The following is a 26,937-nucleotide window of genomic DNA, read 5'->3' as shown; positions in this document are numbered from 1 at the left end:
CCATAATGGCCTATATAGAGTCAATCCCTAATGATCGTTGCTTAGCTGCCTTTGGGACTGACTGTAAGTGGTTGGGAATTCGAAATGAAAACACAATATGCAATTGGAATGCTGTAAAAAATATACATGTACACACACATACATATGTATATATGCAAGCATCCAGCGCCCATGCGTGCATATATGCATATGTACATATATATAGATCGGTTGTATATATCAGTTTTATTAAGTCTTCTTCTTTAGCAAGCTGCGCGCCGTAGTCCTTCGTATGGCATTCATTTTGAACTATGCAATGTATTTTCTTTGTTTCTCATTTTATTTGTTTGTTTTCTTTGATTTTGATCATAATTTTGCATTTTGCAATTAGCTCTTTTCTCTCATAATTGGTTTTTGTTTATTTCTTTTTGTTTTTGTTTTTGTTTTCGTATTCGTTTTTGGTTTTTGTACGTTTTTTCATCGCGTTTTTTGTACAGAATTTCGTGCTGAAAGAAAATTAGTTTATGGTTTGTTTTCGTTTTATGGCGACAATTTTAAAATTAACTTAATGGCAACGGGTGCGAACGAGACGGAGCTAGCCGCACGAGACAGCAGCCCAGCCACAGACTAGAGTAGCCAAGCGTTAGCCAAGTGCCAGCAGAGGGAAAGAGATAGTCGACGCTCGCATTGGCCAGGCTACAAACTTTGAGGTTAGGTTAATATTTGTATCATTTGCATAAATGTTGGAAAAAAAAAAAACAAACTTGTATGGGAAATGGATTGAGTGGGGGCGCGGCTTGTACAACAATTAAACAAATCAAGTCAGTAACAAAATATAACAAATTAAATAAATACGACTAAGTTAAAAGCTAGACTAGTTAGGCTCTACAAATCGTAGACACATAATCTTAAATAATAAATATGTGTATATATATATATATGTATATATATGTACGTTTAATCGTGCACACAACGAATTAACCAAGTTTATAACAATTTCATCGTCTTAGCATTGTTTTGTGCTGTACACATTTATATAAGAAATTCAATTTCCCAATTGGATCAAGAAAATAGTTGCTACTTTCGAGGTTATGTCACCTGAAAGCCAAATCGATATCGAAATCGTTTTCGAAAATGAGTTTTTGATGCGTAAAAGAGAAATATTCGATGTGAATATATGAGGCTGATTTACAATTATTCGAAATGTGTTTGAGCATCGGCAAAAAAAAACAAAAATAAAAGAGGAGAAATATATGTAGAATAGAATGGAAATGGAAAAATCAAAATTATTAGATCTACTTACACATAATATCAACTAGATTTGTTTTTGCTTATCACATTTATGTGTGTGTGCACTTTTCAATTGTAACTATGGACAACACATAATTTACCATTTAAATAGATATAGTATAGTATGTGTCTGTGTGTGTATATATATATATATATATATATATGGAATTTGTGTGTGAATGTGAATGGATGTGCGGGAATTTGAGTACTTATTAAGCAACGTATTTGGTTTTAAGTTGTTGGTTGTGCTTAGTTTCTAGATTTGTTTTTGTTTCGCTTAAGAAATAATAAAAAGTATACTTTACGAAACGTGTGAGATAGATTTAAACAATTAGAACTAAGGCTTATGGAATTGTGTAAACGTAATTAAGAATAATCATAATCATAATTTAAATATATCAAAATTAATCACAGACTCGTTTGGTTTACTTGGAATACTTAAGTCCTCTACGATTTCAACGAGTGTTTTTAGTTTTTTTTTTCTTTTTTTTTAGGAATTCGTTTCTATTCGTTTCTCTTACTCGTTAGTTTTTCGTTTTGTTTTTGTAAAGGAATTATGCACAGAGTTATATATATACAGGCTTGTTTTTTAAGGTAATAGGTATATTATATATATATATGCAATATACTTTCGATTTTATTAGTTCATAATTTATATATATATATCTATATATATATATCTATATATATATATATATAAATATATATATTCGTATTTTTAGTATGTGTGTAGTGTATTATTGAATATTTATAAGTTTTGTATGCGTTTCTGTTTTAAGACTTTTCTTTTACTAACACACACACGAAACACACACACACACACACAGGGACACTACTTGTATGTGGTATTTAGCATTTTTTTAGATTTGAACATTTTATAAATTCACAAAAAAAATTATTATTAAAAAAAAAAACACACACATTCATGAAGCACACAATTTGCATGCATTCAATCAGTTATGTTTTTTTTTTTCTTCTTTAAAGCCTTACAATATATCTATATATATATATATAGGGTCTGGGCAAATCGAAAATGACGCTTCAATTAAGCTAAAACAAGAAAAAAAAGTTTTAAACATTTTGAGAATATTTCTCACAGCTAAATATATATATATATAAATAAAGTATTTATGTATATATTTAAGATTTGCCAGGGCTTTTTTTTTTAGCTCTTACACAATTTCTAAGCTTATATAAATCTCAAGATTTTATTATATATATATAATATTTTAAATACAATATATATACATATATGCATACATGTATATATATAAACATATACATATAAATATGTATAAATATATATTTGAATAATTGTGATTTAAATATTGTTTTTAGTTAAGCTTAAATTAAATTTAATTTAAATCTCTTTAAGCTTAAAACTAGTTTTTAGCTTATGCCTATAATTTTTTCTTTGCTTCTATTTCGCTAATTATACAGTTTATCTTTAGTTAATTGCATTAAAATTGAAATAAAATGTTTTTTTTTTTGTATTGATTTTGTTTGGATTTTAAATTTAAATTTGCAATAATTTAACAGTTTTATCTGATATCTATATTTTCTTTATGTAATTTTCTCTATGGCTTTGCAGGCGCCACATACACACACACATACACACACACACACACTCACACACACACACACAGAAGCACACGCATGTGTGCATGTGCATGTATGTATGCGTGCGTGTTGCATGAACATCAAAACTTAATATTAGTTATAGCCTTATGTTTATATAAGTATATATATGTATCTTTAAGTATGTCTATTTTCATTAATTTTATTGATTTTTTGCATTTTCGGATTGGTTTTTTTTTTTCCAGGAACAGAAAAAACTGCATTATATTGCGGTTCTAACGGATTTCCCTAACTTTTAACAGGCCATTATGGTAATGCTTTTTTGTGCTCCGCAGTTTTGGAGACACATATTTTTTTTCATATCTTTTGTTTTTGGTTTTTTTTGTTTTTTTGTTGTTTTAATATGGATTATTATGGAGGCCACAACACGACAGCAAAAGGGGAGCAGGATCTGAATTGGAGCCGACGTACAAATACAAATAACACAAACATGAACATAGACAAAAGCACAGACAGAATAATTTCAGTACAGTCAGGAAAACAAGTGAAATCAAATAAAAAGTATACACTTTAAGAAACTCAGCATCTATTACTATTATTTTGTAGTTTTATATAACTAGAAACAAAAAAAAAAAAAATCGATAGTAAAAGCAAAGTTAAACATAATATTCGCTTGTTGCGTCTGGTCATATAAAATCTTTACGTGACTTAAGACTAGTATATATGTCTATATGTGTATATGTATGTAATATATCTTAACTCTAGTTATTAATATCGATTATACAGTTATTAATAGATAGTAATTTGTATAGTCATGCAACTAAATATTGTGTGTATGTGTTTGTGTGTTTGTGTGTGTGTGTGTGTGTGTGTGTGTATCTGTCCAGCTGCGGCGCTTGAAGCGCGCGAATTGTTGAATTAATTATTAAATTAGTCTATTGTATGATATAATTAATTTAAATTAAATTAAATACAAATACAAGTTTCGTGGCATGGGCGTGGTCGTTATCAAGTTGGGCTTTTGAGATATCAGAGGGTTAACAAAAAAATGTCAATTTATTTATATATACATATATATATATATGTATATTTATGGTATATATATATATAAATATTTAGCGTAGAGATGCATATAATTTAGTCCTAGTTTTTGTGTTTTTTGTTTTTGTTTTTGTTTTGTACAGTTACAGTTAAGTTTATGCTTAATGCTATACATACACATATATGTATATAAGATATATATATATATTTATATATATTTGTTAATCCCTATCGTCAACATCATCGTATTCAGTGAATAATTACTAATATAATTTTTGTTTTTTTTTTTTGTTTATCATCAAGCGGTTAATAATTTTACTTAGGCCTAAGCTTTCTGTTCCGTTTTTCCTGCTGCGACGCTTGTCAAATTTTCAGATTTTCCTTTTTCTTTTCTCTTTTCTTTTTAATAATGCTTCTTGTGTGTGTGTATGTGTGTGAGTGTGTGTGTGTGTGTATATATATATACAATTATAATTAAAAGGTGTTGTATGAAAAATACGTATAGCCAATTAGCTGTTGTTGTTGTTGGGATTAAACATTAAGAAAAAAAACATTAATAAATCTGCGCTTAGTCTAAGCCAAGCCTCGCCTCGCCTCGCCACGACAGATCTCTGCTGCAGCAGCCTCTGGCCGGCAGTCGCCGCCGCTGTCTCGCTTGATCCGCTGCAGATGACTACATCTTTATCTTTACATACATATAATCTTCTATAGATGCTTAATACGCATTAGGGCTTAGGGCGATTTACGGATTAGTTCTTGGAGGCGTCGTCGCCTGCCGCCGAGTAAACTGCTGCTGCGGCTTAATCATGCTTGAGGACAATTCGCGTTGGCGCTTTGCTGCGTTGTTTGCCGCCACTGCCGCTGCCGCTGCCTCCTCCTCCTCCGGTTGAAGCCTGTCGCTTTTCCAAACGATCAAAGATGCCGCCACCAGCTCCAGATGGCCCAGCGCTGCTGCTGCTGCTGCCGCCCTTCCGTTGCGTTAGCTGCTCCTCGCGCTGGCGACGCTCTCGTTGCCTGTTGCCGCCGCCGCCGCCGCTGCTGCTGTGCGAGGATTGCTGCTCGGAGCCGCCACCGCCGCCGCCACCGCCCCCGCTGCTGCCATTGCTGGAGGTCGGTTTGAGGACCACACGCCGTTGGCCTGGTCCAAAGCTGGCGCTCGACGCCGACGTCGCGCCGCTGCTGCGCACAATTTTGTGATTGCGCTTGACCACCAGCAGCTCCGGTGTGGCGGACCGCTTAATTGCCCGCAACTGCGGCGGTGGCGGCGATGGCGTCGCCAGCAGCCGATCCTCCTCCTCGTCCAGCAGCAGACCGTCATCGTCGTAGTCCAGCTCCACCTCATCGTCGCTGGGCGTGCCCAGGCGCAGCGTGCCCTTGCTGCTGCTGCTGCTTGTGGGCGGTGTGCCGCCAGCGGCTCGATCTGACATCGCTGCTCCAGCTAGCTGCGCCTGCTGCTGCTGCTGTTTGCTCGATGGCGCCAAATGATCGGTTATGCTGCGCTTCGCCTCCGGTGCAATCTTTGCCGCCGTTAGCTGTTTGCGTCCCGTAGCTGGCTGCTGCACCTGCTGCAACTGGTGCCGGCTGCTGCCGCGGCCGGTGCTCGCCTCGAGGTCATCGCGACGCTTCAGGGAGATAACCTTGCGCTCGTTGCCCATCGCTGCCTGACGCTGTTTTTGTGCGCTGCTCGGCGCTGTGCTCGCCGCCTGTCCACCGACTGCCTCTTGATCCTCACGTGGTGCCGGACTGTGCTGCTCGGCGCGCTTTTCCTGCAGGGCGAGGGATTTATGCTATATATAAGATCCGCCATATTTTATGCAATTGTCTAATTAGAAGCTAGTTTCCTTCCGATTTTGGACCACAAAAACTTAAGAGATGTTGCACACTTATCGCATAATCAAATATTAGCAGCGCATGTTTTGATTTTGAGCTCGTTTTAAAGCAAATTGATTTAAGGATTTTGATTCTTTAATCATGTTATCTTTTACAAGCCGACATTGATGCGTGCCAGCCTTGGTGAAGTTTGCTGTCTTAAATTTAAACTGCTCCAAATGTAAGCTAATGACTTTCAATTGGTTTTTTAAATCCTTGATAGCTTAAGTAAGATAGCTTAAATTCGACTCTCTTGTTAAGACCGTGGTCAATAAGGCCAGAATTGTTTTGGGCTTCATCAAGCGATGGTCGAAGGAGTTTGACGTTCCGTACACGACAAAGACCCTTTATATATCTTTGGTACGAGCTATGCTTAAGTATACCCCATGTATCTGGTCACCACAATATTCTATCCATCAAGACAGAACTGAATCCGTGCAGAAATAATTCTTGTTGTTTGCTTTTCGTGGTTTAAATTGGGAGCCTGATGGGCGGTTACTGTCATACTCCAGCAGACTTCTGATGATTCATCTTCCTTCCTTACCATGCTTGGTGTAATATTTATTCGTAAACTAATTACTGCTGAAATCGAATCTTCTGAGTTAAATAGCCAATTTAATTGCTCTATCCCTACTAGACTAACACCTTTATCGCTTCAATTTTGCTCAACTAACTATGCCTCGCATGAACTGTTCTTCTCTACCTCATATAAAGTCTTCTGATAATCTTAGCATATGGTCGTATTTTGTATTCGGTAGGGCGGGAGGTGGGAAAAAAATTGGGCATTTTCCGATTGGCTCCAAACATAACGTTAAATGGCTATATTAGAACTTTATGCAACTTTCACATGCAACTCACTGTGGAAAATGAGCGGAAAGGGGAATAAAAGAAAATATATGCGCTCACCTCATGCAGTTTCTCCTCGGCGGCGCGTCGCCGTTTCAGCTCCTTGTCACGCATGATCTTCTCGCGCAACTGCTTCTGCTTCTCGATCTCGAGGCGATAGGCGCGCGTCTCCTCGTCCTCGTCGCTGGGCTGTAAATTCGTGACTATGTGAGCAAGCCGAACAGAAATAAGCTTGCGCTTAAATGAAGCACTTACCAAGATGCGAGCGCCACTGGCGCTGCTCTCGGCGGGCCGATTGCGCGGCTCGCCCGAGAAGGGATTGCGCGGCGCATTTGGTGAGCCGCTGCGACGTCGTTTTGGCGCTGCGGCACCGGTTCCACTGCGATTCTCGTCGCGCTCTCTGCTGGCGGCACGCCGATAGCCACGATTGCTGCCACCGCCGGCTGTTGGACGTGCTACACCACTGCCTCCTCCTCCGCCTCCGCTACCGCTACCATAACGATCGCGTTCCCGATCTCGTTCCCTCTCACGTTCACGCTCTCGCTCCCTCTCACGTTCCCTGTCGCGCTCCCTATCGCGATCCCGTTCACGTTCGCGCTCGGTACGCTTCAGAGACGACGGCAGCGGCGAGTAGCTGCGTCCTCGCGATCGGCTGCGTGTGCGACTGCGCCGTCGCTCGCCCTGCGCTCCAGACGATGCCGCCGCTGAGTTGGAACTGGGCGGCGGCGGTGACCGTTCCATGCGACGCTTCTCAAAGTACTGGCGATTCTTGTTGATGAACTCCTCCTGCTGACGCAGCAGTTCCGCATCGCTATTGATGGCCGGCACAAAGTGTGTCTCCTTGATGAACTTGTTGGTTGCCGCCTCGACGCCGCCCTTGAAGTTCGGATTGATCAGCACCTTGCTGACAACGCCGCGCGGTACCGCTGATGGCGGCGCCGATTGCTGCTGCTGTTGTTGCTGCTGCTGCTGGGAGCCGGGACCGGGAGGCACAGAGGCCTGTGCCGCTGCCTGCTGTTGGGCTTGAGTGGGTGCGCCGGGCGGGCCAGGATTTGGCTGCTGCTGCTGCTGTTGCTGTAGATGTGGGGGCGGAGCGCGCATATTCATGCCATTCATATAGCTGGGCCCGCTGGACATCAAATGCTGTGGCAATGCCTGCAATGGGGGCCGTGGCATGCGCGAGCCAGGCGCATCGCCCTGTGGCCGCCAGCCGTTGTGCGGTCGCATATACTGACCGCCCAGATGCGGCTCATAGCCAGGCCCGGGACCGCCCGGACCAGGACCAGGACCAGGTCCAGAGCCGGGTCCATGCGGCGGACCATAGCCGGGAGGCGGTGCATTACGATAGGGCGGCGGTGGACGCATCCCAGGCGAATGTGGCGCAACTGGCGGCGGATGTGGTCCCTGACCAAGCAGGGCGCCATTGCGATATCCGGCATTGCCATAGGGCAATTGCAATGGCAACGGAGGCTGCAGCAGGCCCACGCGCACCTGGTCGTGCGGATGCGAATGAGAGTGCGGATGCGGCAATAGATGGGGTGGTGGCAAGCCGTTGGGACCACCGCCACCACCAACATTATTATTATTATTATTATTGTTGTTGTTGTTATTGTTGTTGTGTTGCTGGTGGAGCATGTGCGGATTGTGTAGATGCGGGGATGGAGAGGGACCAACGTTGGGAACAGGACCTGCATTGTTTGTGGTGTATGGCGACTGTTGTTGTTGTTGCTGTTGTTGTTGTTGTTGTTGTTGTTGTGTGGGTGTTGACGGTGGTTGTGGTGGTGCATATTGGCCTGGAATGAATGCAGTTTTGTTATGTGTTAGTGTTTGTTGTTGCTGTTGTTGCTGCTGCTGCTGTTGCATGCCGCTCGCCGTTAGCTGATGATGGCTATTTAGAGGCGTGGCCGTGGCCAAAATACAAGCAGCCACCGGCGTTGCAATTACACCTGGCGGTGCCGCCATCAACGTGGCCATATGTGCATGTGCATTACCCGGCGGCATCAGGAAACGGGCCATCGGCATCGCGCCCAGCATGCGCGGCGGATTGAACATGTGCGGTCCAGGATTGCGCAGCAGATGATGTCGTGCGCCCATCACGCGCTTATTATTATTCTGGTTGTTGTTATTATTGTTGTTGGCTGCCATAAAGCGAGGACCGCCCGAGCCGCCCATGCGCGGTTTGTCTACAAGACCAAAGATGAAATTAATAACTGAAATGAAGCCTTTAGCCAGAAGTGCCAATGATTAAATACTCCTGAAGCCACTTAACAGATGTGCAGACACATATACTCTATGCTACTTGTTTTGCTCAGTCGACTGAAGATATCATTAAACAAAGAACAGTTTTCCAGACAAAAACATATTCTTTCGATCGATCCTTCCTATAGAGCTATATTATATAGCTCTCCGATGTTGATCTATGTTAAGAGCAGGGTAAAACCCGGAAACGCCAAGCCAAAGTTTGCTTAAAATATCTCAAATAACAAAATGATAAAGTAGTCGCATGTTAATGTAACTCTTCTCTTATATTGAAAGTATAATGTACAAATATATATTAGAAATATTCCATTGGAAACTAAAAGCGGGCATTGCATGGTTTTTCGGCTGCTATTGATTACTTTATGAACGAGTCGAGCGTATTCAACTTCTGACCTCCATGGATGGATGAAATACCCTTCCTGGGGGTCGATTTTCCGAAAAAGTGTTAAACACGTCGCAAATTAAACTTCACGGGGATTTCTCAAAAAGAATTTGAGTTCGAACGGTTGCTAATCAAAAAAGTTTCACAGCAACAATTTTCACCAATTTTTCACAGTTACATGTGGAATTTTAAAAAATATTCCCTGTCTAACCATTTGGTAACTTCATTAAAAAATTTCAGGTGTCTAGCTCTGAGAGTCAATCAAATAAAGAAATCAGCTTGAAACTAAAAATCTAGAACGTTATTATATTCCTTTTGAACGATATTTTATCAAATTTATGAAATGGAATTCTGTTGGGATTAAAATGGAGCTCACATGTTACTCGATAGTAAAGCACGCTTAGTTTTGCTTAATGTATCCAAAATGTATACAAAATCCCAAATGCGATCAATAGTTCACCTGCAAGAGCTATTTGACATAGTCGTCCGACAGACATGATCAAATATATACATCTTGTGGCATTACAAGGGGTAAATACACAGGCAATTGGCAAGATGTTGGGGCACTTACCTAGATGGTGTCGCCTTTGCATCTGTTGCTGCATCGAATGTTGTTGCTGTTGCTGCTGCTGTTTTTGGTTGTCGGAGCGTTCGCTGGCCGTTTTGAAATTGGTGCGCTCCTCACGCTCGTCGTCGTCCTCGCGCGGATCGGGTAGCGCTGATGCGGAGGCGGAGCTAGCGCTGGGCAAGCTCTCCTGCGAGGAGGCCAGCAGTGAGGATGGCCCAGGACCGCCAGGTGTTTTGGCACCGCCTACCTCTGGCTCCGGTTCCGGTACCGGTACCGGTACCGGTACTGGTACTGGTACCGGTTGCGGCTTGTGCTCCACTTTGTTGGCAGCATTGCTGCCATTATTCACAGTCTGACTGCTGTCGGTTGCTGGCGTTGCGGACCTGTGCTCTGTCTCTGGGTTCCTAATCGCTTCGTGCAGCATTTGCTCACCGACCGCTGCTGTTGCTGCAGCTGTTGATGTTGTTGTCGATGTGGCTGCAGCCAGTTCAGTGACCTGGGGCGCTGTTTCGCAAGCAGTTTGCTCTGTGGTTGTCTCGGCTGCAGCCACAACAGTTGCGCTAGGTAAATCGCGGTTTAGTCGGGTTTCTTTGGTTGCTGCCTGCGGCTCAGAAGCGGCATTTTCAACGGCAATTATATCCTTCTGCTGCTGCTGTTGCTTCTGCTGCTGGATTGTTGCTGCCACCTGCTGTTCCTTGTGCTTGCGCAGCTGCTCCTGTGCCCATTCCTCGGCCTCGGCGCGCATCTGCTGCTTCACCTCGCTGGTCACATCCTTTTCAAGCTCTGAGCAACGAATACACAACAGTCAACTAGGAACTAACAACGCCTGGCACACACACACAAACTGAACAACTTACCCTCATCGGAGAGCAGCAGCTCATCCTCATCGGCGCCAAGCAGCGCCTGGTCATCAATGTCATCGCCCAGGCCTAACTCATAGTTGAGCAGATCGTCACTGCAATGAGACAAATTTATCAAATTATATCGCTTCTATAACCTTATGTCTTTGCAGCAAAAGTTTCAACTGCTTCATTTTTCATTATATGTATATGTTTGATTTTATTTGATTTCAGCTAAATTTAAATGAATTACAAGGTTTGCATTTGCTGAGCCAATTTGATGTGCTTCATTTTTCTTGAACTGCCAAAAAATGTATCCAATGTCACAGTTATAGTAATGAGTTTTATGCTGACAAATCATTGCACACAATAATCGATAATACTTTTTTCTTTTCTTTATTGATATCCCTGATATTTTGATAAAAATATACACCAATGAAAAAATACGTGCGTATGGAACAGTTCCGGATACTACTTAGTATAGAAATGTCTTTGGAGAAAGTCACAAATTTTGTATGCACTGCGTATGTATGCTGGTTTTTGTATGTTTTTCATGGCACGCAGGTTCTACTGGGCTCTGCACCCACACGCAAACCCACACACATGCACATACGTCCGCAGGCAAATACCTTGAAAATATGTGTATGCGAGCGTATGCATGTGTGTGTATGCAGTATGTATGTATATGAATGTACATTTAAGTGCAATCAAAATGCTGCACATTTCACTTTCTGCAGTTGCAATAATTAAAAAAGCCCGTAGCCTTTGGCCTTGTATTTATCACATTCGTTTTTTTATACATTTTTTTTTTGCAATTATTTGCATTTTCACGCAACTTACTTAATGTCCGACATTTTGACTGCGGGACCACCACCACCACCGCCACAAAGGCAGAGAGGAGGCAGCGGCAGCTGTTGTCACTCAGCGGCAGCGCAACTAAAGCGCGCGTGTGTGTGTGTGTGAGAGGGTGAGTGATTGTGTGCGTGTGCGCGTTATGTGGATAAAGTAGAACAACGTTTGTCTACTTTACGTAGGCCGATTATAACATGTTTGTTTGTTTCTTGAGTTCGCACTTTTACTTAACATACGCATAAACACACTGCACGTTAACAATTATAAATCAAATATATCGCACGTAAAATTAACTGAAAACGCTGCGCTGCCAGCGTTTTCCACACGCAGTTTTTTTTTAGTTTTCAGTACTTAAGTGAGACACTGCTCAACACTGAGCTTGCGTTGCAGTGATGCCAGATCAATAAGTCAAACCCACTGTTGATTCTCGCTCTGACTGCATATCGATACATCGATAAGAAATTCGGTTGCCAAACAAGTCGATGTTTCGATGAATTCCTTACATGACTACATAGTTCCAATTGGCACACGGTACACAATGTCGAGCGCCAGCAGCTGTGCGCATTAATTAGAAAAATAAATATTCGTTTCGTGCGAAAAAATTTGACAAAATTTTTAAGTAAATCGATCCGGATGTGTGGCGTAGTTATAAAACTGGATATGAGCGTCGTGATAAACGCAATTAGCTAAACTGTCTCGCCTCGAGTGGTTTCAAATCCAACTAAAATCAGGGAACATACGAAAAAAAATTTAAAAAAAAAATTATAAAAATTTATTGTGTTGCAATTAGCCAAGTTACGACAATAAACACGGACACATACACACAAGCACACACACAAGTACATAAATAAATTATTTCGGCTATTTTATAAATTTTTTTATTCATGAGCAAGTGCATTAAAACACACACACAAACAAGCATACCACGCAGACACACACACTCGCACACTCGCACACACACACACTCGCACACTCGCACACACACACACACACTCGCACACACACACGCGCGCCACTGATAAATTGTAAAGCAACAATAAACAAGAAAAAATAAAAGTCCAATTAGACCAACAAAACAAACACCAATACGAAACGAGTCAGTGAAATGCAAATTTAAAATGAATGACGACCAAATCGCGAATGCCAAAAATGCGCACGCCACAATCGAACAGCTGATTAATCGGGCGCCAACGCCAACGCCAGCAGCGCTGCAGCCTGTTGCTGCCGCCACCGACGCAGCCGCCGACGCAGTCGCCGACGCCACCGCGAACATGGCCAGCGTGCGTTTACCCATTGTGGGCATGACCTGCCAGTCGTGCGTGCGCAACATTGAGTCCCATATGGGCCAGCAGCCAGGCGTGATCAAGGCGCGTGTCCAGCTGTCGGAGAACGCCGGCTACTTTGACTACGTGCCCAGCCAGATGGATGCCGGCCGCATTGCCAACCTGATCGATGAGATGGGCTTCGAGTGCAGCTATCAGCCGGAAATAAGCCCGGCCAGCGCTAGCGCCCAATTGCGCATCCTGGGCATGACGTGCCAGTCGTGTGTGCGCAACATTGAGGCTCATGTGTCCAGCAAGCCGGGCGTCCACCACATCGAGGTGCAGCTGGCCGAGAAGAGCGCTCGCGTCCAGTACGATCCCGATCAGCTGACGGCGGCGAGCATTGCTGAAATTATCGATGACATGGGCTTTGAGGCGAGCGTGGCCAATGATCTGAATGCCACAGCGCCTGTGTCCACGCCCACGCCCACGTCCACACCCAAATCTACGCCCACACCGAAGCGAACGGCAACGCCGAGGCATTCACCTGGCAAGCAACTGTCGACAGGCACAACAAACGGTGCTGCCACCTTGGTGCCCGTGGAGCAGGAGCTGCTCACGAAATGCTTTCTCCATATACGGGGCATGACCTGCGCCAGCTGTGTGGCGGCCATTGAGAAGCACTGCAGAAAGATCTATGGGCTGGATAGCATATTGGTGGCATTGCTCGCCGCCAAGGCGGAGGTCAAGTACAATGCGAATGTTCTCACCGCCGAGAATATTGCCAAAACAATAACCGAGCTCGGCTTTCCCACGGAGCTCATCGATGAGCCCGACAACGGTGAGGCCGAGGTGGAGCTGGAAATATCGGGCATGACCTGTGCCTCCTGTGTCAACAAGATCGAGACTCACGTGCTCAAGCTGCGCGGCGTTACGGCCGCTTCGGTCACGCTGCTAACAAAACGCGGTAAGTTTGCGCCCGACAATATACATATGCATCAATTTATGTGAATGCTAACTGACTAGCAGTTACCCTGTAATTCAATTGCATACTAAGTAGGTTCGATTTGCAATTCAAAGTCTAGTTTTAGTTGTCAAAGAGGACACAAGTTCCAAAAGTATTTCATTTTATTTTGGCTCACGCAACTAGTTCCAGGCAAGGTCTTGCATGCGTCCTCGGTTCATTGAACTAGTTTGAGGCAAACATTTTGCTGGCTTATACGAGTTTCTTTCTAGTTCCAAGCATAATTCGATTTATTCGCTATAAGTTTTTCTTTTAACCAAAAAAGTAAAGATCAAAGATCTTAAAAATCGACTTGACGAGTTTTAATTGCTGCCAGTGTTGCATAATTAGCTTACAATTTCATATACTCGCACTTGCAGCATGCCTTAAATCAATATTTGCAACTCGAAACAATAGCACCTGTGCACCTGGACAATTGCACAGGCACGTCTGCTGCTCTCGATGGCGTAATATATACTTATGCCATGCACCTGTTGTTCGTATTGTTGACATCACGTGCCAATATACCCCACAAAACAAAACGTTTCGTCAAATCAGGATTCTATGCTTCGATCATCTGCAATTGTTTACTCTATATATACATTTGTATGTATGTATGTATATAGAGGAGAGTATTATGCTTGATAAGCAAGAACCCGCCCAGGGCAATGCTCACAGCAACAAAGAACAATAACAACAACAATAACAAATATGTGATTAAATGCGAGTGTACTTATTTCTCAAAAACATCCGAGTACATTATCTGAGTTATTATAAGTATGTACATATGTATGTACATAGAGTCACAAATGGGGTGCGATATGTGTAAATATTTACGCTTTGTTGTACAAATTAAAAGGAAATGCAAAAAATTCAACAATATCTTTTATTGATATTAACAGGTTAGCAGACTTTTAAAGACTAGCCCTGATTTAAGCGATTAAAGTTTAAATCCAGAAATAAGTAAGCCCCAAACTTCCAACATTCTTTTCTATCTCAATCGATTCTTCTTCTTTTCGTAAATGCAACTGAGGCTCTATATATTGGGTATATCACAAGGTCTAGTAGTTGGTAGCTGGAAATTGAAACTAGTTAAACATTGAGACAATAAAGCATTACAATACAACAAAGATAAGATAAATAAAGAAAGAAAAAAACAATTTTCTTTGTAGAGCCGAAGATAAAATACTCTTGCAGGCAGACAAAGAACTCCACTGCGAACTGGTTGTTCCTATGTTCCTATATGTCCATATACATATGTATGTATATAATACGCTCTTCCGATATTGTTCAAATTAAGGGAATAAAACGATACAGTTTTGAGAATACAATATAATAATGATAATAATAATAATCGAAACAATGCCTAGATACCCAGCCTATACAATTTTTAAAGGGAATGCCAATTCTCAAGAACTGTTTGCATTTTACTAAATAAATACATACCAGCTTTTAAATGTAACTAGGCTTCAACACAATAAATGCCTTTTACATGTTCAATTTCACATTTCTAAATAAAACAATGTGATTAGCAGGAGGGGTCGGGAAGGGGGGGGGGGGGTTCGATGGGGTTGGGGTACCCAGTTAAAGTTTTAGGTACAGCCCATTATATGAAAGAGTCATCGAAAGTCTAAAGAGTTGAATCATTTTCAACAATGCACTCTACTCACATATGTATGTATGTATGTGTACTTTATATGATCACAGACAACACGCATGCCCATGTGTATATATGTATATATGTATATATATAATCATACATACATATATTACAATCTAGGGCGCATTTGTTTTCTGTGCTCTCGATTGGATTGTTGCCTTACAGATACTTAAGCAGCTACGGATACGAATAGCTATAGATGCAAAAAATACATATGCATATACACAGACACACACACACACACACACTCACACACATCTAGATACATCCAGACCACAATTGCAACGGTTTTCGTGGCCTTTTCTCCAATAAACGGTTTCTAAAGCCTTCAGCTTAAGCTTGGAGTCATAATTTTTCATTGTTAATTCGCTTTAAGCTGAAAGTAAAAGAGTCTCGCCCTCTCCTGCAGCGCGCTGTCTCTCTCCCACTCGTGCACATGCAGTATGTGTGTGTGTGTGTTTCTCGTCTTTTCCTTTATTTTGTTTTGGTTTATTTTTGTTTGCTGCTCTTTAGCTTTTTTATTCGCTGCGCATGCGCAACGTTCACATTCACCTTCATTTCGTTGTTGTTTTCGCTGTGCTTCGCAGATTTGCGCTTTTGCTTTCTGATAGATAAAGGCGAGCGATACATACATACATACATATTAAGTTATGCAAGAGCATGCGCTCTGTTAGAGGTGGGCGCGTGCCGTGTTTCCTCTGCGCATTTGTGCTAGGCACGATAATTAAGGAAGTTATACAAAATAAATAAATATATTAATATTCATCGTACATTTTGTTTGCTTTTGACCTGACATAATCCTAGCCAAGTATATTAACTATATTATATCATTAGGTAAATCGTATTGCGACACTTATTCGGATCATTAACATCCAATAGTTGAAATCTTAGTCCGATATACGAAAAGCTTTAATTTGTCATATGAAACACCAACCTTTCCTGAATAATGATATATTATTTATTAAAATATCTGGCTGGACCAATTTAAATGGGTTTTCAAGACTTATATATAATAATTAAAAGAAAATTTAAGAACTTTAGACTCAAGGCAACAAATGCATTTTAGTTTCCTATTTGTTGACATTTCTTATCTCTCTAAGTTTTTATTCACAAGCGAACATATTACTAATTGTTCTATATAAAAATATAATGTATATAATATAACCTTATCGAACATATTGAATTCAAACAGGATTCACAATGATGCATACTCACAATCACAATTGCAAGCAAAGATGTTTTATGTTCGTTTCTTTAAGTTTTTTTTTATTTTAAAACAAAAGTTGTACATTTTGTTTGATTTTCATATTTGTATGGGATGCATTCGTGTTCGTGTCTTGCTTGAGGTTATCGAACGGGCGTTCATCTCTAATTAAAGTATTTACTCGAATAACTGTTGCATTAATCGATTCCTGTTGTTGCCATGCAAAATTCATGCGCAATGCCCCAATCTCCGGGGTCGAAATGCAAAATTGCCTTTGTTAGGTTGGGTTGAAACTGTAATAAAGCTGGTTATATACATACATATATTTATGTATATGTATATACATATGTATGTATATTTACCAGCGAACTGGCAGCTGTGAAATTGTTTTGCACACTTTCATTTTAGCCTGCAGTAATTAGAGGCAAGAGCGTGCAATTTTCAACCGTTGCCAGATTGAACACGCTCAAAAAATGACTGACAGCAGGAAAAGCGATCCTCGCTGCGATATATGTACATACATACATAAATAAATAAGCTTTTCATACTCATTGCACATGCAATTTGTTATGAAATGCTGATATGTTGATATAAGAGTCGAATATTTCCCATAGATACTAAATGTGCAACTTTTCACTTTTAAGGCGATATTGTCGCTATTGGGCTTAACGTAAGGCGAGAATGGAATTTTTTGTGCATCGGATACTCTTTTTCAAAGATACATACATATGTACATATGTATATAAGTCGCATTTTAAAGGAGCTCATATTATATAGATTGGATTTATATCGCTTAAGTATGATATATGAGTCAAACATTTAATTGCAATTTATTATCATATTGTTTGAGCTTGAAAGCTGGCTCATTATACATACATATGTACATATGAAGATATATGTACTCATTAACTTCTAACATGATATACATATGTAAGAGTCACAGCATGAAGGTTGAACAGAAGCGAAATAAGCGCGGAAACAAACTCATTACGATCCTAAACAATTGTGTGTAAGCAGTTATTATTGCTACGACTTGTTGCTTGTGTGTTTTTTTTAATCAAAAGTTTGCCAACAACTGCGAGTTTTTTAGATTAATTGCAAAATTCTTTTTGTTTTTCTTTTTGTAACCAATTTACGACACTTTTTTGTGTGTTGTGTCAAATTGGTCCACACGTTGGGAAACTACAAAAAAAAAAGGGAAGGAAAAGCAGAAGAAGAAGAAGAAGAAAAATTGTAACTTACGGTAAAGTTGTTTGAGTTGAGAGAAACATATGTTTTGCCAGCCGATGCTTATCAGATAAGTGACGCGGACGGGCCGCCAGCTAATGGCAATACGGGGGACAACAACAGTAGCGACTACAACAATGGGAAATGTTCGAAAAATGAAAACGAATCGAAGCGATAAGATGCAACAACAACAACAACAACAAGAACAACAGCAGGAACAGAGCAACAAGAACAACGAACGGTACAACGAACGGTGCGAACTAAGCAAGCAAAAAGTTGAAATAATGTCTAGCATATGCGAGAGACAGAGTAAGCGCGAGAGAGGGAGCGAGATTGTAGCGCTTGTAATTGTGGGTGAACAAGATGTACATATGTACACACACACACACACACACACACACACACACACGCACGCAGGCGAACAGCACAAAAATGTTGATTATCTTGGCCAGCGTTTAAATTGAGGACAGAGAATCGATCGATTCGTTTCGATCGATCGTCGCTATTTCGATTCGCTGATAATTAGCATTAAAAATTCGAACATGAACGGTTGATATGGTAATCCCTGCCCGCCTCCACTCGGCGCCAATGCATACAATTTTTGCACACGCTTTGCCACTGTTCAGTTCGTTGCCGTATGCATGCTGCCAAATACCCTGTAATTTGCAACAAAATGTTAAATGGAGTACTCATCATGGACTTTCCCGGAGTATACCTTTAACCGGACTATACTGTTTTCCAGATAAATTGGTCCCCAATTATTGCCTTCTTCTCGCCATATTTGGCGGCTGTTAATTTTAAATTGAGATTAAATTTAGCCCACATCTTGTATATGCAAATATTTACAACTTCCAATATTTTTAGTACAACGGGCAATAGTAAATTGTAAATATTGAATTGTTCCATTAAAATGTTTAAAGTATATAACAAACCAGGTTCACAAAGCAAGCCTGCAGGCAAGGAGTTAATATGAACCGTGAATCGTATCACAAATATATTTTTTGGATCTTGATACTCGCGTACTTGCAAATTTATGGGTATGTACTCAAAAATACTCGCAGCCAATACACAAGTGTACTCTTATATATTTGTAGTTAAAAATTTACCCTTTTCTTGCATTAAGCATTATGACATTTTGGAATTAATCAAATATAGGCTAAGCTTATCCAGCATATCAGACTACTATCAAATATTATGTCTGTCACAGCTTATAGAAAATGTTCAATATATAAAAGTAAATTATAAGTGTACCCACAGACCAATAGTGTCTGTCTTTGAGTCTCAGTTGTTGATGCAGATCAAGAATAACCAACTGTGAAATTCCACAAAAAAAAAAACACAACAAAGAAAAATTGTTAATTAATTATTTTCATGGGTTAATTTTTGAAAAGCACTTTAAGCTAGCTGTGAAGACTGAGGATACAGAAACAGATTCGTTGTGGGACGAAAAATAAACGAGGTTTCCGACTAAATCTAGAAACACGGTACGAAATTTTGATCAGCTGTCAATATGTTAAAATAATATCAATTGAGAACTATATGTTTTTTTAAAAGACAAAAATAAAATATTATTGTATAGTCTGAAGGAGATTGGAGATGGGGATAAAAAGCTCATAATGAATACCGTAGCTGTAATGAATTCTCTATATAGCTGCCCGTCCATGTGGTATTTAGGCTCTCGTATAGGGTAAATAGAAAATTTTAGAAGCACAGCATTTGACTTTTGTATATACACATCTTTGTATATCAAATATAAGCCCTGAAAATTGAACAAAGATCGAACTGTAAACACCGGAGTTATCCAAGAGTGCATTTTCCATGCGTACAGAAGAAAGTTCGAATCCTTGGGCATAGACACACCTGTCCAAGATCTCCAGGAATACACGTATAAACTATTGCAAATGTCTTCGTTTTTTTTTTTCATAATACCCAGTTTTACAGTCAACAGGGTATATAAATTGGACAATGAGGCAAACTATGATGGGTTTATTTTTATTAATCCCGCTTTGATAGTTATTTGCACACGATTTCTCCAAAAATATATGTGCATATAATATACATATATAGGCTTATGTAAATGTATTGTATATATATGTGTATGTATGTATATCCAAATTGATTGATGTAAGTCCCCCTGCCTGGATGATTCGATTGTTGGCATGATGAAATACTTTCTTATCTGCCATGATTCAGAGAGTCTGGACGTGGGATTTTCTTTTGTGGGACCCGCAAATGCAAATTACTTAGCTTGTGATTTTTCTGCTTATCTCCTCTGCCGCTACAGTCACAACTGTACTGTTAACGAAAATAACTGTACTTTCCCAGTGTTCAACTAACCGACAATCTAACTATTAAGCTGCCACATATCTAACCAAGTATGTGTGTATGCGTGTATGTATGATATTTTTAGAAATTTGCCTGCAACTCCTAACTGTTAATCAGGGTCTACAACAAAGTCTCGCCCCGCACACACACGCACACACACACACACACACTCAGACACTAAATAGTACAATGAGAATAAGAACTATAACTAGAACAAGTTCTCCTATCTTATCGTTACTTTATCTCGTATCTTAGCTTACAGCAACAATTGCCTGCAAATGCGACAATCCCCGAAAAAAAGAAACACAAACTATTTGAAATAAAACAGGAGGCAACTATCTAAGCCGAAGATTTAATACCCTTGTATATATACATACATATGGCTTTAGGTCTTTAGTGTGAATAGTACAGCTCGCAATTTCTGAGTTTTGGGGAAGATAACTTCAAAGACAGAAAATTTGTTCAGAGAAGAAGTCAATATGCCGACCGATTCTTCCTATATCTACATATATGGGTTACACATTTCATGTCCAACCTATAATACCCTCTAAAAGTGTACATTGGCCAGCAGAAGTGCCGGATTTGCCTGTTGCCTGTCGCTTTGGCTAAGTTCAACAGCCCATGTTGGCCCAGACACAAATACATACATACGTACATAAATACATAATACACTAGCAGACACACACACACACACAGACAGACAAACACACGCGCACACGCAGAAGTGAATGCATTGAAATGAAAGCCCGCTACTCGAGTGATTAACGATCTGTGTGCGAAGTGTGGGGGGGGGGGGGGGGGGTAGTTAATAGACAACCAGCTTCAGTTTGCAATCGAATCCGGGCAATGGAACCGGTTAATAATAACACAAAATCTCTATAGTTCAAAGAAACAGCAACAAAAAAGTAACTGAAATCCAGTTGAATACTTTTGTGCTCCAATTCCAATTGGAATTGTCAAGACAGCGTCGAGGCAAAGAGTTTTGTAAGCATGACCACAGGCATGTCCATAAAAGTGTTCACACTGGCGCATAATCCAAAAATATCAATAATCTGTTGAATTAGCTAATCCGAATATGCTTCGAGTGTTCGTAATCTGCTCTAGCAGCAGTTGGAAACAGTTTGTTTTTTTATTAAGATAGTTTTTACGAGTTATTATATTGTTTTTTTCTTTTCTAATCTTATCTAATATTGGTTCTGCATGTACATGTATATGTATGTATGTATATATATACTGCAGGGCACCTAGCCCAATATTTCACTGGTTCTAATATTGAAGCCCATAAAAGTCTATGCAAATGAGCTTTTTTTTGAAAGCGCATGAAAACTTGAAAGCTTTAAAACTAATTGAATGTGCAAAAAGGCTTTTAAAAGCTCGCGACAACTTCAAGTTTTGCCTGTTTATTGCATATATTTTATCTTCATGCTGAAAGCTTATATCTATCTCTGTCTCTCTCTTGCATAAGTGTATCCTATTATTAGACTTGTAAAAGCTGATTATTAATTTGAAAAGTAATATGAAAAATGAGCTTTAAACACGACTCATTGAGGAATACAATTTTTTTTAATATAACTAGTTAGCAGTTAACTGGAAGTACTTTTCTCACGTATCCATGGGCTGCATTGAGAAGCAATGGCTTTCTATATGCTTAACTTTGGTTTTTATCAATTAATTTACCTTTCTGTACTTTCACTTGAAGTTCGATGTAGATGTAGGTAGAAAGGTGGAAACGTGCCTGGCGCAGCTTTTCATTTGAGAGACCATGACAACTTTCATGGACGCAACTGTAATAATGTAAATCAATCAAGCGAGTCGGAACTGTCCGACTGGAAGATACCCTAAACACTGGACTGCCGTAAGAAACATGTGAACCAAAATTTGTTGTCCTTAGCTTTAATGAAAACCTTATCGGAAAATCGATTTCTATATCGATAACTGACCTATCGATGATTAAATAGAAGAAGCTACGGTTAACATTTGAAATCTCTAAACTGTTTATCTGCTGTTTTGCAGGCAAATTCCGATACATCACCGATGACACGGGACCCCGGAGCATCTGCGAGGCCATCGAGGCGCTCGGCTTCCAGGCGAAGCTGCTCAGTGGCCGGGACAAGATGGCGCACAATTATCTGGAGCACAAGGAGGAGATACGAAAGTGGCGAAACGCGTTCCTCATCTCGCTGATCTTTGGCGGGCCGTGCATGGTCGCCATGATCTACTTTATGCTGGAGATGAGCGACAAGGGGCACGCGAACATGTGCTGCCTGGTGCCGGGCCTCTCCATGGAGAACTTGGTCATGTTTCTGCTCTCGACGCCGGTGCAATTCTTTGGCGGCTATCACTTCTATGTGCAATCGTATCGCGCCATCAAGCACGGCACCACCAACATGGATGTGCTCATCTCAATGGTGACGACCATCTCCTATGTGTACTCCGTGGCGGTGGTCATTGCCGCCGTGCTCATGGAACAGAATAGCTCGCCGCTCACATTTTTCGATACGCCGCCGATGCTGCTGATCTTCATCTCGCTGGGCCGCTGGCTGGAGCACATAGCCAAGGGTAAGACGTCGGAGGCGCTATCCAAGCTGTTGTCCCTGAAGGCAGCCGATGCGCTGCTTGTGGAGATCTCGCCGGACTTTGACATTTCCAGCGAGAAGACGATCTCTGTCGATTATGTGCAGCGCGGCGATGTGCTCAAGGTTATACCCGGCGCCAAGGTGCCCGTCGACGGCAAGGTGCTCTATGGCCATTCCAGCTGTGATGAGTCCCTCATCACCGGCGAATCGATGCCGGTGGCCAAGCGGAAGGGTGCCGTTGTCATCGGTGGCTCAATCAATCGGAACGGTATGCTGCTCGTGGAGGCCACGCATACCGGCGAGAACACAACGCTGGCCCAGATTGTCCGGCTCGTCGAGGAGGCACAAACATCGAAGGCGCCCATCCAACAGCTGGCGGATCGCATTGCCGGCTACTTTGTGCCCTTCGTGGTGGCCATATCGAGCGTTACGCTCATTGGCTGGATCATTGCCGGCTTTGTCAATCCCGATCTGGTGCCAGTGGCCATGGAGCACAAGATGCATATGGATCGCAATACAATTGTGATCAGTTATGCGTTCAAGTGTGCGCTCAGCGTTCTGGCGATTGCCTGTCCCTGTGCCTTGGGCCTGGCCACGCCCACCGCTGTCATGGTTGCCACCGGCACCGGCGCCACAAATGGCGTCCTGGTGAAAGGTGCCACCGCCCTGGAAAATGCCCACAAGGTGACTATTCTAATCTAGCTGCTCGTCCATGTTCTCCTGCTCCATAAATGAACCCGCTCAATTTCCTTTCACTGCATTCCTTTGCGCTCCATCTCCTCCATTATCTCATCTCATTCTCTTGCTCCATCTCCACACATCTGTTTCCACTTTAACTTTTCCCGCTCCAACTCAATCTCAATCTCTACCCCACCTCCTCCCACACCATCACCTCCATTCCTTCCTCCCTCTGACTCATCTCCTGCTGACCTCCTGCTGCTATACATTTGTCTATATCTTCAACGGCTTCATCTTGTCCTCAATTTAGGTCAAGACTGTGGTCTTCGACAAGACGGGCACCATCACACATGGCACACCCATGACCAGCCGGGTGACGCTCTTTGTGCCGCCCCAGGTATGCAGTTTGGCCCGTGCCTTGACCATCATTGGCGCCGCCGAGCAGAACAGCGAACATCCCATTGCCTCGGCGATTGTGCACTTCGCAAAGGAGATGCTAAACGTGCAGATTAGCTTTGGCAAGAGCTCGAACTTTCAGTCGGTGCCCGGATGCGGAATACGCGCCACCGTCTCCAACTATGAGCAGGCGCTGCGGCAGGCCTGCAATGCGGAGCGGATCATCAACTATGAGAATCTGTGGCGCACCCATCCGCACAGCGAGATCGCTGTGGACAACGGTGCCAGCATTGACCAGCTCCAGCTGCAGCACAAGTTCGTGGAACAGCAGCAGCTGCTGGCTCTGGACGGCGCACTCGATCTGGAGCAGCAGCTGAGGCAGCAACAGCACCCGCCACAGGATCAACCGCCCCTGATCGACGGACCCGAAATCCATGTTCTGATCGGCAATCGCGAATGGATGCAGCGCAATGCCATCGAGGTGCCGCTGGAGATCAGCGATTGCATGACCCGCGAGGAGCACAAGGGACACACCGCTGTCCTCTGCGCCCTGAACGGTCAGCTGGTCTGCATGTTCGCCGTCGCCGACATGGTCAAGCCGGAGGCCCATCTGGCCGTCTATACGCTCAAGCGCATGGGCATCGATGTGGTTCTCCTGACCGGCGACAACAAGAACACAGCGGCGAGCATAGCCCGTGAGGTGGGTTTTAAATATTAAAGATTCAACTGTTTAACTCTTTTTCCCGATTGACTGACTGACTGACTGACTGATTGACTGATTAATTGATTAATTACCATAGTATTTGCTTTAACTAATTCCTTCCCCAACTGTGTAATACAAGTGGAAGACGGTTGCATTCTTACTTCTTGGAATGGCTTTCAACTTATATTCGAAAATTGCTATGAAAATGCATTTTGAGATGGGTGTAAAAAAAAAGTGTCACATCTTGCGTACTAAGGTTGTACCTAGAATCTTCCTTTCTTTCAATGTTTGGGCAATGCATTCTCGATTAACTTCGGTGTTTATAGTCCGATCTTTGTGAATTTTGAATTTAGGAACTGGCTTGGCAAAGCTGAAGAAGCCTAAGAGAAGGGTGGATAGGGTCAGCTGTTGATGCCGACTAAGAATAAATATATAATACATCAAATATTCCATGAGCTCGGAGATGGAGCCCGGCCAATGTCGCATAGAAAAATCCTCTAGCATATCTTGACTGATCTTTGGTTTTTTTTTGGCAGGTGGGCATACGCACCGTCTATGCGGAGGTGCTGCCTTCACACAAGGTGGCAAAAATCCAGCGGATACAGCAGCGCGGCGTGCGGGTCGCCATGGTGGGCGACGGCGTCAACGACAGCCCCGCCTTGGCGCAGGCCGATGTGGGCATAACGATTGCCGCCGGAACAGATGTGGCCGCCGAGGCGGCGGACATTGTGCTGATGCGCAACGATCTGTTGGATGTGGTCGCCTGCCTGGATCTGTCCCGCTGCACGGTGCGTCGCATACGCTACAATTTCCTGTTCGCCAGCATGTACAATCTGTTGGGTATACCGCTTGCCAGCGGTCTGTTTGCCCCATTCGGTTTCACACTGCAGCCCTGGATGGCATCGGTCGCCATGGCGGCCAGTTCGGTTAGCGTCGTCTGCTCCTCCCTGCTGCTCAAGATGTATCGCAAGCCGACGGCGAAAACGTTGCGCACCGCCGAATACGAGGCTCAGCTGGCGGCGGAGCGTGCCAGACGCTATGGCTCCTCCGAAACGGAGCTGGACAAATTGTCGCTGCATCGCGGCCTCGACGATCTGCCCGAGCTGATGAATGGCAAACGGATGGCCGCATTTAAGCGCTCCAATACGTCGCTCATCTCGCGCATCTTTAGCGCCAATACCAATGGCAATGGCAACGGCAAGCACGAGGAGGGCCTGCTCCAGGATGCCAACGAGCGGACGCCAAGGATTCTGCAGTCCCGCTATCTGGGCGACACCACCGAGCTGCAAAAGCTCTGAAGCGACCACAATGAAAGAGCACTGCATATATGTCCATATATAAATATAACATATAGAAATCCTTAACTATAAATCAAACTGTATATACAACAATCCAAAATCCAAAAGAAAAACAATCAAAAAAAAAACTTACTTTACGTTCATTTTTTTTCACTATACATATATAAATCTGTTGTTATTTCTCCATTCTTATTAAGAATTCTTTTTTTTTTTATTTTATTTTTTTTTTTGTTGTGTATTATTATTCGATTTGCGTTTGGTTCATTCTACGTTTATCCTTAAGTTCAATTGTGAAAGAAAACAGAAAAAAAAAAACAAGACGATCGTAAGCAGCATAAACAAATAAACTATTGACTATATTGTTACTTATTGTTAAGTAAACAAAGAAATGAAAAATGCCCTAAAAACAAACCCTCAAGCATAAAGCTCATATCTATATAGCTGCATCTATATACTATATATATATATATATATATTTATATCCTTACGAAACAATCGAGATTTGTCCTATTTATATATATTATCTGTGTACCTAGCTTGTATTTACATATGGCATATATTATTCTAGCCAGCTGCCCCCAGTTATTGGGTTGTTAAATTGTCAAACGCAGACGCATTTGCTGTAAACAAATATTATTATTAATAATCGAGCACAATTGCAAAATTTAACGAAATTAAATTCATGTTTTTCTCTTTTAATATTGTTAATTTTTTTTTTTTTTTTTTTTTGATAAAACGAACTTTTTTAATGTTTATATATACATCCACACACATACACGTTCATCGATGTAAATAAACACACACACATACACGTGTATGAATAAAGAACAACGTATAATATATAATAATAAAAAGAAATAATGATCCCATACCGGCAAATCGGCGTGTTATTAATCAATATCTGGTAAATAGTTAATAGTAAAAAGGATTAATGGCAAGCCTGCGAACCGGTTATGAACCGAACCGATTTGGGCCTGGAACGGCAAAATGTTTATTCGCTGCGAACCGAAGCTTAAACCGCATAAACCAAAACAAATAGTTGAATAATTGAAAAAATTGGTATTAGAAAAAAAAAAAACTAATTTAGAAAACTATATTGAGT

At 41.7% G+C, this 26,937-nt stretch overlaps 2 protein-coding genes across 2 annotated transcripts; one reads left to right on the top strand and one right to left on the bottom strand.

The window, feature by feature from the left end:
* Positions 1 to 4,134: 4,134 nt before the first annotated feature.
* LOC135428798 (arginine-glutamic acid dipeptide repeats protein) lies at positions 4,135 to 11,864 on the bottom strand. Its single transcript, XM_064682904.1, has 7 exons — positions 11,492 to 11,864; positions 10,670 to 10,767; positions 9,816 to 10,595; positions 8,595 to 8,786; positions 6,859 to 8,396; positions 6,664 to 6,792; positions 4,135 to 5,654 (listed from the first exon to the last, which is right to left on the bottom strand). Exons 1-7 carry the CDS (start codon positions 11,503 to 11,505, stop codon positions 4,689 to 4,691), a joined length of 3,717 nt encoding a protein of 1,238 aa, XP_064538974.1. The 5' UTR covers positions 11,506 to 11,864; the 3' UTR covers positions 4,135 to 4,688.
* Positions 11,865 to 12,467: 603 nt separating this feature from the next.
* On the top strand, positions 12,468 to 25,909 carry ATP7 (copper-transporting ATPase 1). Its single transcript, XM_064682903.1, has 4 exons — positions 12,468 to 13,732; positions 22,198 to 23,444; positions 23,749 to 24,534; positions 25,074 to 25,909. The coding sequence occupies exons 1-4, from the start codon at positions 12,622 to 12,624 to the stop codon at positions 25,833 to 25,835; spliced, it is 3,906 nt and encodes a 1,301-aa protein (XP_064538973.1). The 5' UTR covers positions 12,468 to 12,621; the 3' UTR covers positions 25,836 to 25,909.
* The last annotated feature ends 1,028 nt before the right edge of the window (positions 25,910 to 26,937 follow it).

The sequence above is a fragment of the Drosophila montana genome, unplaced genomic scaffold, assembly GCF_035044405.1.
Source record: "Drosophila montana isolate Dmon_TW-CO22-7 unplaced genomic scaffold, ASM3504440v1 contig_2534_1, whole genome shotgun sequence".
Taxonomy (NCBI): Eukaryota; Metazoa; Arthropoda; class Insecta; order Diptera; family Drosophilidae; genus Drosophila; species Drosophila montana.
Note: the sequence above shows the minus strand (reverse complement) of the source record. Positions and strands in the feature narration are given on the sequence as shown.